Source organism: Nelusetta ayraudi, unplaced genomic scaffold, assembly GCF_046127955.1.
Source record: "Nelusetta ayraudi isolate G7.1 ecotype Tasmania unplaced genomic scaffold, CSIRO-AGI_Nayr_v1 ptg000034l, whole genome shotgun sequence".
NCBI classification, from domain to species: Eukaryota; Metazoa; Chordata; class Actinopteri; order Tetraodontiformes; family Monacanthidae; genus Nelusetta; species Nelusetta ayraudi.
In genome coordinates this window covers 2,031,176-2,049,614 of record NW_027466084.1, presented here as the reverse complement: position 1 = coordinate 2,049,614, position 18,439 = coordinate 2,031,176, and the positions used below count along the sequence as shown (strand labels likewise).

Here is an 18,439-nt window from a genome sequence, read left to right as displayed (position 1 = left end):
CAAAAATAACACAATTTGTAATACACAAAGATGAGCTAAGGATTAACTTAAATTACTGGGGCTTTATTCAAATTTGCTATAATTGTCCTGCTGAAATTACTGACAAATTTGTGTTCTGTTGGCAAATAAAAATAAAGCACATACACTCTATGAGATGCAAAGGGTAGCTATCGTAACGTCGACGAGAACCTATTGTTGCAGGCGTTGTCAGCCCAGACCTGCATATTGCGTTGCACTATAATTTGTGCATGAAAGCACACAAACAATAACCACATTGCAGAGTGTTGAAACAAGTTTGACCTTGGAAACAGATCAACCTGAAAATATAGAGTACTGCACACACACACATTTGCCTTAGAGCTGATATAAGGGGCTGCCATGTTAACATACAATACAATACATTAGGGGTTTACATGTCTCCTTTGACTCCCAATCCATCCACTTTCTATCACTGTTGTTACTGCTGCTTAAGGTGGCAGGGGTGCTCAGCATATCACAGATATCGTATATATCTATATATGTTGAACCATGGTCACCAGTTCATCAGAGGAACAGAACAACCATTTGCACAGGGAAAGTGTGCAAACTTCACGCAGAGTGGGCTTGGGAATGGAACCTGCGACCTCACTTTGCATCGCTCTGCTAAACGCTGGACCACTGTATTGCCCTTGGTTGATTTTCAAATCAAAAATCTGGACTTTAGTGGGGTTGTTTCTGATGGTTTTCACAAACTTGCCCATTTACTAGCTTGATGAAAGTCCACCTGAAAGTGCTTCAGTTTGGAGCTTGGCAAGACGGATGCGTGAGATCTCATTAATGACCCCTGAGCAATACAGCTGCTGTTGCATGATCTGCATTTTACTTGGAAGCAGGTGTGTCTCGAACAGAGGTGTCAAAAGTATTCACATTCTGTACTTAAGTAAAAATGTGGACGCTTGTGTTTAAAAAAAACTCTAGTAAAAGTAAAAATACTGATTCAACTCCTTTACATTATTAAAAGTAAGAAACTACAGTGTCTGAAATGTACACAAGAAAAAATAATTTGTTATTTTTAGCCATTAAGAAACAATATATTCATTGATAATTTTGCAAAAAATATATATATAAAAAAAGTTGTGACCGAGTCTCTGGGCCGGACTGACCAGGTCTTGTATAAGCATCTGGATCTTTGTCAACAGCTTTGATACTTTGGACCAGTCAGCCATTATTGGATGATTGCAGTTTTAATAACAATAACTGAAGTTATTTTCTACATGATTATTTGTCTCTATACAGTATATACCATTAGGACAACAGAAAAAAAAGGAGTTGTGCGGAAGCCTCCGTCTCACTGGGTCGTCAAGCAGCGGGAACCGGGAGGCCGTGGTAGCCGAGCAGGAGCGCCGAAAGCGGGGAGGCGGAGAGGCGGGAGAGCCGCGAGCTCCAGACCCGCCCCCAAGTTGCCAGCAACGAGCCATTTAGCGCTACGAGCTGGGCCAGCTGGAGTGAGTGAGCGAGAGAGAGCGAGAGAGAGAGAGAGAGCGAGAGCGAGAGAGCGCGGGCGCGTGTGCGTGGCCCCCTCCCCCAGCTCCCCCAAGGAAATCATTACCAAATACAGCGCCGCACGCGGAGCGATGGATGCAGCAGCGGCGGCAGCAGCAGCAGCAGCAGCAGACCTGCCTTGTGTTTACGACGCGCACTATCACCACGGGAAAGACGGACGTCGCGCGCACCCGATTTCCGAGCGCACGCCCATCATCCACGCACAGCGTCCACGAGCGAGCCCGCGAGACTCCGGGCTGCTACATTGACGGTTTTTGGATCGTTTCAGTCCTTCGGCTCGGTTCGATTTTTTTTTTTGTGTTGTTGTTGTTTTTTTTTTGTTTTTTTTTAAATATCGCGGAGGAGCGCGAGAGCGCGAACTGAGACCGAGCGTGCGTGCGCCAGCGACCGACTCGTATACTGGAATCCATCCGGGGCGGCCCAGCACCAGTATACAGCCGCTGGTCCCTGCGCTCCATCCCCCTGCACTTCACCAGTGAGCGGAGGAGGAGGAGGAGGAGGAGGAGGAAGAGGAGGGGGGGAGGAAGCCGCGAGCATCCCTGCCGTCCGTCCCACCCTGCGCTGTCTCCCCCTCCTCACCCCTACCCACCCACCCACCTCGTCCGTCTTCGGCCCCTCGCAGCCCCGTCATATGCCAGAGCTTTAGGGGGGCTTCGACGCCTCGCCTTGGGGGAGGGTGGTGGTGGTGGTGGCGGCGGCGGCGGCGGCGGCGGTGTGGTGGTGGTGGAGGAGGCTCGTCCGCGGCCGCGGTACTACAGACGCACCCCTCCGTCCGCCTGTTGAGGGCTGGGCTGAAGCGGCGCCGCTCAGCGCCGGATGATGCTGCGGGAGTAGAGCGGCTCTCAGCGGGAAGATGGGGAAGGACCAGGAGCTGCTGCAGGCGGTCAAGACCGAGGACCTGCTCACCGTGCAGAAGCTGCTGCAGAGGCCGCGGCCGGGGAAAGCAAGTGAGTCTCCACAGCTATTTGCAAAAGGTGGTCTCTCTCCCTCTCTCTCTCTCTCGCGCGCGTGTGATCCAACAGTGATGCGTTTAAAACCTCTATTGTGACAAAAACCCATTGTTAGATGGTGATTCTCACATACCATCACTGGCTGGTTGCTTTGTTTTTTTTTTATTGTATTGTGTTTTATTTTTGATGATGAGGAAGATAGCGTCCCATCTGTCTAATTGCGCCCGCGTACAAAATGTGCGCATGTGTGTGCACGCATGCATGAGGGAGCGTGTGCGTGCGTGCGTGCGTGCGTGCGTGTGTGTGTGTAACGGAGAAAGAGCGTGAGCTCGTGGAGGAGGAGGAGGAGGAGGAGGATGAGGATGAAGAGGAGGAGAGGAGGGGGGGAGGTTTTATACGCATCAGGGTGTATCGGAGACGATTAGCGGTGTGATTGGAGACTGACAGCCCATCTCCAGCAGACCCCTGCCAGAGTGCACTGCAGCAGAGAGGGAGGGAGGGAGGGAGGGGGAGGGTGGTGCGGAGAGAGGGAAAGGGGGGGGGGGGCGTGGGTGGGTTAGTAGTGGGGGGTGGGTTAGTAGTGGGGGGTGGGTGGGCTTGAATTGTGTGTGTTTTTTTAGGGGGCGGTTGGGGTGGTGGTGGTGAGGGATCTCAATGTTGGGTGTCAGGAAGCTGCCGTCGTGTGGTGTTGCAGGTTCAACCTCAATGGCAGCCGCGAAGATGCAAGGTCACAAAGGGAATCAGATCCAGAGGTGTGCGTGCTTGTGTGACTGTCGCGCGCGTGTGTGTGTGCGTGTGTGTTGGGAAGAAGAAAAGCCGGCTTCTCTCCCGCTGTATTGCGTCCGTCCGTCCGTCTCTCCGGCACTCTGCTCTCTCGTAAGTGTTTATTTTCTGCAACACGGCAGCGGCTCTAACGAGCTAACGTCCGCGTTGCACTCCCGCAGCCCACTCTCGACGTGTGGGCACGGTGTCGGTGGAGAGAGGGATAAAGAGATAGATAGATAGATAGAGAGTGAGAGAGAGAGAGAGAGAGAGCTGCAGATAGATCACTGCTGCTGCCCAGTTGCCGCTATAACGGAGGCAATTAATACAGCCGAGCTACCTGCGGGTGCCCATGGGCGCAGGTGTTCGGGACCCCCAGTACTGTAAGCCGGATAGTTCAGGTGCGGTGGTAGTTATTTATCTATTCATTTATTTATTTGTTCACTTTGCGCTTCATCACGGTCAGCGATTCGGTGGCAAGAACGAGGAGGACGGCCCGGCTGGAGCAAATCAAAGATTTGAATAACATACAAAAGCCTTTTGCTGGTTTCACTCGTTCAGGTGAGACACCAGAGCGCTGCCAACTAAAGGCCTTCAGTCCAACCATTCACTGTTTCGCCCACGATCATCCCCTCCCCTCCCTTCCCCGCTCCCCCACCCGCGTCTCCACCTGATGGCTCAGGGGTCGAAACAAAACCCAATCATTCAGTCGTCGTTCCAGCTCGGCAGCGACAAAAATGGCAGAATTTGGGAAACGTCGTTTATCGGTATCGCTCGTGGTTCCTTTCCAGTTGCTGATTTGACGCGGCGGCGCGGTGGTTAGCGTTGCCACCTCGCAGCAAGAAGGTCGTGGGTTCGATTCTGGGACTTTGGGACTTCTGTGTGGAGTTTGTATGTTCACGCTGCGGCTGCGTGGGTTCTCTCCGGGTTCTTCGGCTTCCTCCCACAGTCCAAAAACATGCAGTGAGGTGAATTGGGACTCTTGAATTGAATTGGGGGAAATTGTCTATAGGTGTGTATGTGAGTGCGAATTAGGGATGCAAATTAATCGATTAATCCATTAATCGTTAGTTAATTGACCTTATCGATCGATTAACGATAAGTTGATTAGCTGTAATTTTTCCTGAGAACCTAAATTTCACAATGATAAAATGTGTAAGGAACACATTATTTAACCCTTCAGTAAAGTTGAGGGTCCAATGTGACCCATTTTCACATTAAAGAACTCTAAAAACACCTTGAACATTTATCCTCTGACTGTAAGTTGACTTCTAATGGGTCACATTTCAACTTTTTTTTTTTTTAAAGAAGTTGTTTAAAAGCAACTTGTTCTAGGTATATTATAACCATCACAATATCTACAGGTGAATTGCTCTTTCCTGCCACTACACTGTTATAATGATATAACCTACCCATGTAAAAAATGTTCAACTAATTGCAACTAATTAAATTTAATCGATTAAAATCTTAATCGACAATTAATCGGTAGTCGATTAATTGGCGATTCAATTCTTAATCGACAATTAATCGATAATCGACTAATTGTTAACATCCCGAGTGTGAATGGTTATTTGTCTTTATGTGGCCCTGCGATGAACTGGCCACTTGTTTGGGGTGTCACCATGGCTTTGCCCTATGACAGGAAGCAGCTCGGATGAATGCAAGTAACATTCTACTGGATCATCATGAAGTACCGACAACTCAAAAATGGTCAAACCCAATCATGTAGCGGAGGACATGATACCTCTTCGAACGAGTTCGGCACAGCGCTGAGCAACATTTTCTTTTTTCCTCCGGTGAAGTGCTCTTGAAGCTGCGAGCGTCATGCGCTCGGAGACGGCTGAAGCTGCGAGCAGGGATGTGATGCTCCAGATTTGAATGCCAAATCCTCCGCGGGGCCGCGGGGAGCACTGCACACACGTGGCAGCGACTGCAGGAATACCGAGCAGGTGAAAGAGGCTCTTTATCCCGACAGAACATCCTGCTTATTGGCTCAAAGACGGCGCGGCCGTGTCCGTCTGCGACCGCCGCTCCTTTCTGCAGAGGCAGACTCTTGTCGTAGTAAGCCCAGGGATCCTGTAGGGGCGCTCATTCCAAATCATCTCATCTTGTTTTTAGCGATTCTTTTGCAACCAAAAAGCTCTTTTAAATCTGCTGACCATGTTAGAGGTTCCCTAAAGAAAACAAAAAAAAAAACAAACAAAGAATTTAATTGATGAGTAAATGTCTGTGATGCATATTCAGTACACATACTGCATTTTGTACACATATACAGACACATAATGCACCCCGTATCTTAGATGCATACATATTGCACCTCACTTCATGTAAAGGAAAGAAAAGAACTCCAGCAATTATACTGAATTTGAGACTTAGTAAGCCTAAAGTCCTCTGTTCTGTAAGACCATTGACTTTGAAAACAAATTGCTGTATAATACTTAGATCATGTGAAAAACGAGTAATGACTACAGTCTCTACGTAGAAGTTAGCGTTCTTTTTGCATATTACTTGCAGGTTTGAAGGTTGTGATGCAGAGACGAAGCGAAAGTCTCACGAAAGTCAACGTCCAAGTTAAAGGCCACTGCGTCCAAAATATTCTTGGGTTTGACTGTTTACAATCTCACAGCCTAAATATTCTTATTATAACCGCCAAGCACAAACACTCCCTCGGCTACTGCTTAATATCAAGGTTTTGCTCTGTCACTGTTCAGAAACTGGCCTTGAGTGGGACCGAGAAAATGTTGTCCATTTTTCTATTTCTGTCTCTATTTTTTTTTTTTTTTTTACCTGTTCAGTATATTCCTGAGCTACTCTTCCACCACAGGACAAAAAGAGAGTCTTGTTTACTGTAAACGATAAATATAGAGCAGCAAGTTCATCACATCGTAATGAGCTTTAGGAATGTATTCTCCGCTTTGTAACGGTTTCTCCGCAAATCCACCCGTCACTGGCGTCGACGCCTCAGGTTGCCACCTGTGAAAAGCTGCCGACTTGCTGCCCGGGCGGGAGGCTGCGTCCATCCGAAGCGCCTTCGGGTCGTTTTCTTCCCGCTGTGAGAGCGCCGTATCGAACCAGGGCGGCCGACGCCTCAGAACAATCAATCACCCCGTCTGGACCAGGGGTGGCCAAACTCTTTGACTGGTGGGGCCAAAATGGCGTCTAAAGATTTGACATTTGAGGGGGGCCGGAGCAGGAGCAGATGGATGGAGTGTTATGGTGACCTAACTCATAGGAGGAAAAACATATGGGGGTATATGTAGAAAACATGTGCTTTAATGTCTATTGAAAATGAACAACAAACTAGGTGTTTGAAGACCAACGGTATTTTAGGTCTTTATTGAAATGATTCTTAAAATACTGAAAAAAATTCTAAGGAGAAGAAGATGACCTTTATTGTTCCCACGTTGGGGAAATTTGCATAATTACAGCAGCAAAAAAAAAAAAAACTGTACAGTGCAAAAGATGGAGAATTATATCAACTAAAGCTATAGACAAAAATAAAATATCTGTAGGTATTAACAGAAGAATAAAGAGCAAGATATTTAAATATTATGAACAGTAAGTAAGTAATAAAACAGTAAGTAAGTAATAAAATACAGCTATTTTATTACTTACTTACATAATAAGTAACAATATACTTACTGCCAATATAATTTCTTCAAGTTCGGCGGTTCGAGTTAAAAAGCTTATCGTTAGCTTACCGCTACCCCGCCCCACCTGGGACTGTATCTCTTTTTGAGACGCTTTGAGAAAGAAGCTCATTTAGGGACATGGAACAAGCCTCGCCCCGTTTAAAATGCTGATTGTTTTCTTCTTCACTGCAGTCTGAGGTGTGTATGTGTGTGTGTGGAGAGCGGGCGGGCAGCGGTGTCTTTCTGCAGGGCAGCAAACCAAAACAAACAGGCCGCATGGAGTGAGGCCGGAAATAATGACGGGGAGCTCCAGACAAACAGCAGGGAGGTGTGACGTTCGGCTGATGCTGACGCCGACCCGCTTGTCGTCTCGCATTAAACACCGAGCTGGCTCGCAGCACAGCTGTGAGTGTGTGCGTGTGTGTGTGTGTGTGTGTGTGTGTAGTCAGGACAGATGTGTGTGAGGTTTTGCGGTGGCCGGTGGCTGCGAGAGGATATAAGGCTGAGTGGTTTGTGCAAAGAGGTGTGGGCATAGAGGGAAGTAGTAGGATGTGGTGAGTTTCTGTGTGTGTGTGTGCGTGTGTGCGTGTGTTTGCGTGTGTGCGTGTGTGTTTTGGCATATGTATGAAGGTTCAAGGATAGGGTTGTGCGTCGCTGCAACTCATTTACTCCTTCTAAGGTCAGACATGCTGTCACCTGGACTCCAGACACACACGTACACACGCACACACACACACACACACACACACACACACACACACACACACGAACACACACACACACGAACACACACACGCGCACACATGACTGCAGACACATCTGGCACCATCTGGGAAGCCATCCACAGTTTGCCGTCAAAGTCCCTTCCACTCATGGCACACAGCCGAGTCTGTGTGTGTGTGTGTGTGTGTGTGTGTGTGTGTGTGTGTTTGCTTGTCAGAGTGCAAATGCATGTGTGTGTGTTTACATGCAGCAGACCTTGAGTGCGACCTGATGTCTGCGTTTGCTAATGGGCTGTTTGTGTGTCAAAGCGGGCGACGTAATCAGTATTGATGGTTGTTTATTGTGCGTCGTTAAAGCCTGCGTGTGTGCGTGTGTGTGTGTAGCGTGGAAATAGATTTGTCTGAAGCGTCCTGCACCAGTCAAACGAGTCGGATTGAGCCGCTGCAACCCGCCCGTCATCGGAGCCCCCCCCCCCCCCCCCCTCCCTCCCAACTCTCCCCTGCTGTTTTTCCTGCGTTTGTTGTGCGACGCTAGCAGAGGAGCAGAGCGTGATGATGATGATGATGATGATGATGATGTTGATGATGATGATGATGATGATGATGATGATTTCGTACCAGTGCACATTCACAAAGGAGCGGGCGGCCAGAGAGGAAGCTGCACATACCGTCCGCTCTGAGCCGAGTCTCTCTCGCGCTGGTTCGCTCCCCTGCAAGTCTGAGCTCCGCTCACAAAAAGTGGAACCGTATGAGGTTCATCCCAGCAGGAGGACGTCAATCCTATTTATAGGTCCTTTCTTTTAAATTCTCACTGCAATTGATAAACACACAGTTCCAAACCTGCCATCTAGCAAGAGCATTATCATAGATTTTAAAAAGTGATAGATACATGAATGTAAATATATAACGTCACATCGTCTGTATAGGCGTGAATTACTGCTCAGCCCAACACTGTATTTTTGATTTTTTTGAGCTGAGTGGTGTAGATTTACTTCAAAGGTATTTTAACATGTTTTTTTTTTTTTTTTACTTTAACAATAGTGCCTCCTCCAGGTCGATGTCGTCAATAATTGCAGTTACAGAAAACGTCCCGCGCAGGTACTTGAACGCAGCTGGAAATTGACCAAATAAGGGAAATAAACCAGCTCTCCAGACATCCGTATTCAATACAGGGTCAATATGTGATTGTGATTAAGTAAAGTTTTTTGTCAGTGAGCGCTGGCTGTCAGCAGTTCAGATCCAGTGCCGTGTTGCCGTAATGCTATTGATAGTCGTTGGCTGTAATAACAAGCCATGTCAGTCTCAGGATTTGCTCACATTGAAGTGATTTATTCTGAGTGCTTACAAGTGTTCTTTATCTTTATTAACAGTCCTTTCACAAACATGAAACAGGTGCGTTTTTCTTGCAAAATTTAATTCGGAATAATTCGGACGTCATTTAAACGCAAACGGCGTTTGTTTGTTTGTTTGACTTGCAGCTGGTGGGAGCTGATGAAATGTCTCGGTTATGAACGAGCGAGTCCGTCGCAGAGCAGCTCATATCAGAGGTGTGGAAAAATACAAATTAAAAAAAAAAAAAAAAAAAAAAAAAGGAAGTGGGATGGAAGGGAAGGGGCTGGCTGAGCTCCATGTATTTTTCTCCAAAACACCATCGCTCTCCCCTCCGCCGACTGTCTCCATGATTGAATTACAGAACAGAAGGGAGTCGGGGGGAAGGGGGCGGGGTTTTGTCGTGGTGGTGGTGGTGGTGGGGGGGGGGGGACTAGATGGATATTTTCGCTTTGAGGCAAAGAGTTAAGACGTCCCAGAGAAGAGAGGGCTGAGAGAAGAAGGAAGATAATGAGCGGGACTGATAGTCTGCTAGTGGGAGGCGGAGGAGGAGGAGGAGGAGGAGGAGGAGGAAGAAGAGGAAAAGGAGGAAGAGGGGGAGGAGAAGGTACGTTTTGATGAGCGGCGAGGTGGGGGAGGGGCGGCGGCGCTCTCTGAAAGCGATGAGGCGACGGGAGGAGAAGCGGCCTCGCCTCCACCTGCCGCTTGTTTTGTTCCTCGTCCCTCTCTCTCCTCCTCCTCCTCGCCGTCCCTCGGCCGTCTGCACGATGGAAAAACAACACCGACGACGCGGCTTCTATGGGGTCGGCGGCGAGGACGTTTAGGCGGCACGAGAGGAGGGAAGGAGAAGAGGGGAGAGGAGGACGGGTGAGGGGGGGGGGGCAGGAAGTAGATGAGGGTTACCGGGGAAGGGAAAAGGAAGACGGAAGTGAAACAATGAAAAGCAACGACTTGGCTCCATAGTCGAATAAAGGATGTGGAAAAATGTGAGGATTGAAGGAACTTTATTGTTCATACCAGCTAACCTTTACAGTTATGGTACGAAATTAGTGCTCAGGTTTGGTTTTAAACGTGTCAAGATGCACTTTAAAGCAAAATATAAACAACGAGAGCGAGGATATAAACAAGACTCGACTGGATCGGTCAGGAAATCAAAGGACAGGAGGGCAAAAAAGGGGAAAGGAAGTTAAACAAAAGGAAAGGAGTGAGGGGAGAGGAAGTGGGAAGAAGTCGCAAGCTAAAGGCAGCCGAGGTTGGGAGAGGAAGTGAAGGTGCGAAGAGGGAATCACAGGAAGTGCGAAGATGACTCACGGCCGACAGACTCAGAGTTTATTCAACGTGAGGGCACTGAAATTTAATGCATCGACGTTTTAACACAGTAGGGCAAGTACGGTGGTATATATTGCTAGCCATGGGTGCGGAGGAGTGGAAGTGGCTTTGTGGCGATTGCGTAGAACGGAACAGGAGCAAAAGGGGGCAATGAGTGGTTAAACCAGAAGGGAAAGACCACCCGCAAAATGAAAGGGGCAGCAGAAGAGATGGGACCCCTTGTTCCCACTCACTTCTGATTAAGGCGGCCACACGCATACACACACACACACACACACACACACACACACACACACTCTGGAGCCCGCCATCCCAGACCTGGCACGCGGGGGTACAGACTGTTGGAATTTTCATCTCAGTGCATGGAGGCGACAAACGAACAAAACAGCGACGTGCCATTTGAAAATGTGTTGCATAACCCGAGCCGAAGCCAAACACACGTGTGGGTGAGCGTCAGCGCGCCGACGGTAAATGCTAAATGCTAAATGCCTCTTCGTCTCACCACCGAAGGTCCCTCAATTCATCCCCATAAGTGTATTTTTTTACCATTACTGCTTGAGAGTGATGTGTGAGCAGCCAATAAGGAACAGGAAGTGGTGCAACATTTTCAGACTCCGCCCCAGAGCTTAAACCAACACGGTCCGGGAACAAGGTTTTTACTGTACTCCCTACGCGAGGGGCATTTTTCCACTCTTGCACTTACAGTAAACGCATTGAGCATCACTGGGGGACCCTCTGAATGAAGGCCGGTGCTCTTTCTAAACCTGTGGCTACTTAAAAAAAATGGCTTGTGCCGTAGAAGGTTGGGGGGGGGGGGGGGGGGGGGGCAAAGAAACCCATTGAAAAGCGGAAATCTCTTACGAATTTGACAGCTGTGGGAGGCCTTGATAGGTCGCATTCCACGGGTAACAGTGGCACTGTCTACACGAAAAGACAGTTTTGTTTCATTAAAGACACGTGGAAATACAGAAGTTTTACTAGTCTTGTTTAACACGGCCCAAAGCGCGAGTCGTTTACCAGGTCAGCTCGACCTCCATCTCAAGGTTGGAAAAAAAAACAAACGCAGTGTCGCTTTTTCTGTGCGGAGCTCCCCGTGGGACGAAAGACACGTGTTTCACGCTCATCTGACAAGGGAACAAAATTCCTGTGATCTCAGTCAATCTAAAGCCGAGGGGGTCAGATGTCAAACGAACTGTGACTCACGTGACCGTCACGGTCTCAAGTCATGACGGATGTGGGTGAAAAGACACTACAGCCGAACGCCGATAATCATCCATGCAAATCCAACCACGGAAGACGAAGGTGAATCCAGACGCGTCGCAACGGTTCGCCAGGCAAATTGATTGGCTTTAATATCCCCTGGTTGCGGGTAATGTCAGCGTGCAGATCCATTAAACAATGTGCACCTCAGGACCCTTAATGTGCCCGTCAGGCACGTGCCAAGTACAAATACTTTGTCAATGTACTTAAGTATATTTTTTTTTTATCAGGTATCTGCTTTCTTTTTCTGACAACCGTCCTCATTTGTACACAAATACTTTACAACCACTACATTACTACTACACTGCTTTACAAGTACTTTCGACTCCTTTACATTTGTTTTTAAAAGACATAAATTCTGTGCAGAGTAGTTCAAAGTATTTCACTTATGTATTTTTTTCTTATTAAAGTTGTTATTGCCTGTAAGTAGAGACATTTCAACTATGGCGTTGTCTAGCTAAACATAAGGTTTAGAGGGAGATTAGTTTAGAGTACGTCAGCTTTGGGGTTACTGTTCAGTACATTTTCCATACAGAGAAAAATAAAAATGTAGAAATTAACATTGGTTATTGTTAAGTTATTGCTGTGTAAACACGCTTAAGTATAAACATCCCATAATGGCTGACTGACCAAAAAAATATTTTTACTGAAGTACGTTTCAGACCCTGTACTTTCTTAATGTACATGAGTAAAGGAGTTGAATCAGTACTTTTACTTTTCTCCAAACTGTTGATTTGTTTTGTTTTGTTTTGTTTTACAGAAGTATCTGTCCGTGGACTTATGTACAGAATGTGAATACTTTTGCCAGGGAGCTCATCGCTGCAGTCGGTGGCTTTGTGAGATGATTTTTGTCAAGAAGGGTGGTGCGGTCCCCGACAGAGTTATCCTCTTTTAAAAATACTCCCTTCCGTGAATGCTACTGTCTCCAGTGACATCTGGCGAAACGAAACTTCTAAAGAACCGCTTCTTCCATACGTTTGTCCGCGCGCGCGTGTGTACATGTGTGTGTGTGCGAGCGCCAACAGTAAGCAGTGATCCCAGGCCAGTGAGACGGGCCAGCAGGACAGATGTTAAGTCTAGTCCACTTGTCTGCGAGTGTGACCCGACATGTATTTTGATCCAGTGGCTGACAGATGTTCGCTGTTGGATTGCTGCCCGCACAGCTGCAGATTTGTAAAAGATTCAATATAATGTAGCTGACCTCCAGGACACGCACTTACAGTTTTGTGATTGTGCAATTGTGTCGGGCAAATAATTCCAAATCCAGCTTTTGCAACACTGAGGTCCATTAAACTATGTTTTGGTGCAGGGCCAGGCATTAATGCCGCTTAACTCGTAGTAGCTGTCAGCTGTGTGGAATCGCTCTCTCCCAATCATCTCTGACATCCTTTAAAGGTCCAGTGTGTAAAATTTGGCTTAATTCATGATTTTTGTATTGGTAAAAGCTTAACATACTGCCGATAAATACATAAATAATAGTGTATACTCACAGTACAGGAAAGTAATTTGGTTTTCCTACCCTTAGAACTTTTCTCATATGCATATAAGAATATCCACAGATCAAGGGTCTTGCTCCCAGTTAGCTGCCATCTTGCACCACCATATTTCCAGGGAAGCCTGGGGTGGACAATCCTTCTGCCTGATGGCGCGTTTCGTATTTAGGTTGAACACTTGTCTCCCCACATAAACCAACGAAGAAGAAGTTGGACAAGGTATCCAGATTTGTGCTCGCAGGCCACTGTAGTTCACTGGCAAGCTTTTGAGAGGGAAGGTACGAAGTCCCTAAGGGGACTTATAGTAAGTGAACGAGCACACATTTGATGTTGCTGTTTCTTCTTAAAAATTTCCAAATATTACACGCTTAACCTTTAAATAAGGCCAAAGCGGGCGCTGATACGCACACCGCTCTGCATCAGCACCGCAGCGTGTCGCTAACGAACAGAGCCTCAGTGGCCTGAAACAGACTGCGAGCGCGATTCATCTTCTCTAATCGCCATGGCAATGAGACGTCGCTCATTTAAAGGAACCGCTTTTCTAACATCGTCTTTATATCGCGGTAAAATTCTCGCCCGGGCCTCATGTGTGCAGTTGGGTGGAAATGAGGACGGCGAACAAAACAATCTGTAGCCGCCGCATCTACTAACATCTCTCTGTCTCTGATGCCCCGCCCCCACGTCTCACATTTCCCCCTGAATATTTTTGATAAGTTGCTCTTCACGGCCCGGAATGCAGTGAATGAATACCCAGTGCCGGTGGTGTTTGTGTAACTTTATTTGAACATAACCGTAAGTCATTGTCTGTGTAAATTTACATGACAGGGGGGATGTTTGTGTTTCTCAATTTTAGCTGTGGCTGCACAACTACGAGTTGTAAATTTGTTCAGTTCTCTAATGATATTTGTTACTCCATCAGTTATTTTAGTGACAGAATCTCATCTTGCTGTTGCTCGAGGCTACGGCGGCCGCGGCCTTGACGAACGCCAGCATGCCTGGAAACAGAGCAGACGCTCGCTGAGTGTAGACACCTAACTATCTAATAATTGTAATTTAATAATAATAATAATCTAATAATCTATCTGTTAATCTTTGTTTGAGCCAATGTTCACTCAATTAATAGGTGCTCAATATCGTTGTTTGTTTATTTATTTTTTTTTAGCAAAAATGTTTGCTTGATTCTCTAAAATGTGTCTGTTTTGAGGCGCTTGTTAGAAAAGTCTTCATTTAAAAAGAGAAACGTCACTCTGATTTTTGATAGTTAAACTAGTGTAAAATGAAAGGAATACATTAAATAATAATAATAATAATAATAATAATAATAATAATAATAATAATAATAATAATAATGCACTTTATTTTTAGGCGCCTTTCAAGACACCCAAGGACACCTTACAGAATCAAGATTATTGACTGATTTTTCTCTGGAAGTGCATCAAGTTGCTTCCATGTGATTGGCTAATTAGCTGTCTTTGCCAACAAGCAGTCTTGAATAAGTTGTCCAGTCAGCGTCAAAGTGGTTTGCTTCGTCGGGATAAACGCTTGACGCAGCGTCACTGAGTTTGATTTGGAGCACACTTGAACCTTTCGAGGACAGGTTGTTTGTGCAGCTGCTCATGGAGTGAGAGTGCGCTTGTTTTTTTTGCACTGAAGATGTTCAATGTGTATACTGGGAATTCATTGAAAAAGAGCAGAGAGAAGTGACTTCAACTTCAAGAGCTGCTGCCTCCATCTACACGAGCTGTGTATGCAGGTGGAAGTGGATGCACATCATCACTGCTGCGTTGGATGAAGTCGCCCATTCATCAGTGGTGGGGAGTGATGAAGTACAAATACTTTACTTCAGTGGATTTTTCCAGGTATCTGTACTTAACCTGAGTATTTCTTTTTCTGACAACTTTTGTATTTTCTATTAAAAAGTACACTATTTGAACTGTTTTGTAGTTAAATATTAAAATGAATCATATCATACTATTACTTTAGTAGGAGGACCTCAGCTTTGGGGTCATTTCAGTCCAGATTATTCTGTCACAACTGTCACTCCAGAACCTGTACTTTCTTACTTTTACTGGAGTAAAGGAATTCAATCAATAAGTTCGATCTGAGTTCAATCTGTATTTAAGCACAGAATATGATTACTTTTGACAACTCTGCCATCCGTAACAGTGGAAAAACTGTTTCCTCACAAGAAATGAAATTAAAAAAAATCCTGAGTTGGAAACATTCCCCGTGCAAAAGTATGAAGCTAAATGTCCTTCAAGCAACCTAAGCTTTGGGGCCATTGTGCTCTCACTGATTAAGGAAGAGACTCTCGGGTCAGGTGAGACGGGCCTCTTATCAAAATTTTGCACCCTCGGAGAGGCTACAGCTGACTTTATCCACTGCTCCTGATTAATTACTGTCGCTGCCCGCTCAGCTCATTTCTAGATGCCCTTTTTTTTTTTTCCAACTTTGGTCCCTCACTTCAAACAGGGCCTCTGTCCCGGAGAACCCACTGCAGCTGCTGCTTCAGTTTGATTAGCGTTACGTAATCAAATGTCTGTCGCCAATGCTCAGCGATGGGTGAGATTGCCGCACCGAGCCAGAGAGGAACCGAGCTAAACGACAAAACGACCGGCTCTCCTGACGGACGGGCGAGATTGTAGCCGCAGCTTTTGCCTGTCGCTGTGAAAGGTTTTTGCGGTACACTCGATGTGTCCTTTTCCATCGACGTCACATTGCCGCGTGGTGCCGCGATATTACAGCTGCACGTTGAGCCGTCAGCCTTAGAAATGTTTGTTTTTGTCTTTTTTGAGTGTAAGCCTCTTGCTGCTGATTTTTTAGTCAGAAATCTGGGTCAGACTTTTGATTTCCCTCTCAGCTGGAGCTCCATTAAAGGCACGATCGGTGAACCTGTGACTGGAGGGCATTCAGGCAGTCTGAGGTCAGGGCACGGAGCAGCTGTGCTAAATTTCAGCATTTTGATGGCTTTGGAGGCTGCATCCAGGGAAAGGGAAACGATTTAGCATGAAGAAGATAAGAGAATAGAGATTATTGAGTTCATTTAAAGGCAGCCTTTCATACTATTTTCTTTTGTAGGCTAAAACATGCCTCTCCTCTGCAGGGACTTAATGCTAAAACATGTGATTGGTTACTGCACGCACTGCCTTGAGTCACATCTATAAATGTGTGTGTAACTAAATGCCTTTAAAAAAAAAAAGCAAATGTCATTTACCTTCTAATCACAGTGCATTATTTTTTTGTTTTGTTTTGTTGTTTTAGTTCAAATCATGTAGCTCCAGGCACGCATGCACGTTAGCATAGCATTTACACTTTCTGTGGGTGTTCCAGGATTTTAGGAGTTGGTCAAAGATTTGGATGCGTAAAAAGTCAATCAGCAAGGTTAGAGAATATTGAAATGAGAAAATAGAGTACTATAACTCAGGTTAGGGACTGAATTTATGCAGCTGCTTTGCGCAGCCTGCTAGCATGCCGCAGATTTACAGTTTGTCATCTTCGACAGAAATGGCTCAGATTGTTTGAAGCAAAATAAATCTACATTTTGAGCTGCCGCTAACTGCTTCCTCATTAGCTAATTCAGGCGCTTTTCTTTCCACTGCTGAATTCTAATGGGCCATTCGATGTAAAGATGTTGCAGGGGAGCGGCCATCCGATAGCATCACAGATCATAAATTCCCCGAGGGCCACCGCCGCCTATCCCTCGCTCTCTTATAACATCTCTATTTCCATCTCGGTGCCGCTGCCTCCTTCGCTAGTCTGCGCTCACCCCATGAATCAGTCTGGTTGGCAGCGCGCTGCTGTCAGGGACTCGGCGAGGGCGATTACTCACGTTGAACCAGGCCAGGATCTGAGCGGCCTGAGCCGACACCGGGGGAAAAGAGGAGCTTCTGGAAGATTCCAGCTGTCCCTTCCCTTCCTTTCTTTCCTTGGTTCTATTCTTCATAACCATTTACTTTTGCACCACGTCGCAACTTTGGATTGTTTTTTTTTTCGAATATAATTCATTTGGATGGGCCAATGTATGTGATTCTTTTCTTCCTCAAAGTAAACACGCGTCTTATAATATATGCAGTATGTAACAGTTCATAACATATATAACAGTTCAGATATTATATATGTTGTCACTGTAATTCTGAAGAAAAAAATATGAAATACTGCTGTCATTTTTCGTGGAAACAACAGGTTTAAAAAAAAAAAAATGGTTTTGTGACGTGTTTCTCAGTAATTGTTGCACAATTGTTACTTACAGCAAAGTGTTGGACCGCTTTTTATTCCTTAGTGGCTTTAAGCTCACAAGGTAGCTTGACTGTCGAGAAAATTTGATTGGTTTTCAGTTGAATCATTCACTGGATGATAACTGCCTGCTGTGTTGAACTTTGCTGTAAGCAGGATATTTGACAGTTGGAGAGCTGATTAGCTTGGATGCTGCTGTAGCTGCAGTTTTAGCAGAATTTAAAAAATAAAACAACCTTTTCAATAGAAAAAAACAACAAATGAGGAAGGCTTTTTCTGTCTTATCTGTGTTGGCTGATTGTGATTGGCTCACACTCAATGCGGCAGAATGTCTGTCCAGGTTTGCCCTGCGTTGTCGGTGTTACGCTAATGAGTAGCATCGCGGCCACATGTTGAGAATGACTGAGCCTTCAAATTGTCCCTCCCTCAATGGTTCCTCAATCATGTTTTTGTTAGGAGCGCATTGTACTACCAGTCCATCCAAAGATATGAATATTTTAAAAAAAAAGGAAGAAAATCAAATTTCATCAGACAATGACAAATGGAAATGTTGTATTTTGTAGTTTTTTTTTAATGAAATATATGTATCCAAAAAGGCAGAACATTCTGTTTTACAACACCGTGCCTCTGAGTCGAGAGACAGAGCAGATTTTAAGAAAAGAAAAAAATTGGACAAATGTTTTTATGGTTACTGTATATTTCTGTTAATTAAAACGTACTTTACATCTAAAAAAAACTGTCAAATAAAACGTTCAATCACGGATAAAGAGGGAAAACATCTGAATCATCCTCGTGAAAAAGCATGATTTCGACTCAAGCAGACACAAGCAACTCTGTGCAGTGTGTGTGTGTGTGTGTGTGTGTGTGCATTAGTTCACCTCCTTTGATCCTTCGGCCCAGTAGGTGTGGGCCTCTCAGGGCCAATCAGGCCGTTTGTTTTGCAGCGGCGGTGGTTTGTACGTCCCCCCCCCCCCGACTTAATGGGCCGCTCGCATGCAGCTGTTCAACACATGCAGGACATGTGACTTTGGACTCCCATTCATGTGTGTGTGCACACGTGGGCCCGGCCTGCTCCGGCTCCTGCTGCTGGTCTCAGGCTTATTGTCATTCTTTACTGCAGTCTTTTCACTATCTGCCTTTCGCTCCCCGTCTGCGCGCGTCACCGGGCCAGGAAATTTCTGGATTGC

The 18,439-nt window shown here is 46.0% G+C and overlaps 1 protein-coding gene across 6 annotated transcripts in view; it reads left to right on the top strand.

The window, feature by feature from the left end:
- Positions 1-1,262: 1,262 nt before the first annotated feature.
- caskin1 (CASK interacting protein 1) overlaps positions 1,263-18,439 on the top strand; it is an 88,625-nt gene continuing 71,448 nt past the window's right edge. For 2 of the 6 annotated variants that reach the window (XM_076032382.1, XM_076032381.1), the window contains exon 1: positions 1,266-2,489. In XM_076032382.1, the coding sequence (XP_075888497.1) occupies positions 2,396-2,489 (94 nt within the window). In that variant the 5' untranslated portion in view covers positions 1,266-2,395. Of the gene's footprint in view, positions 2,490-18,439 lie in introns of all 6 variants that reach the window. The other 4 variants (XM_076032379.1, XM_076032378.1, XM_076032380.1 and 1 more) reach the window with 4 other exon arrangements.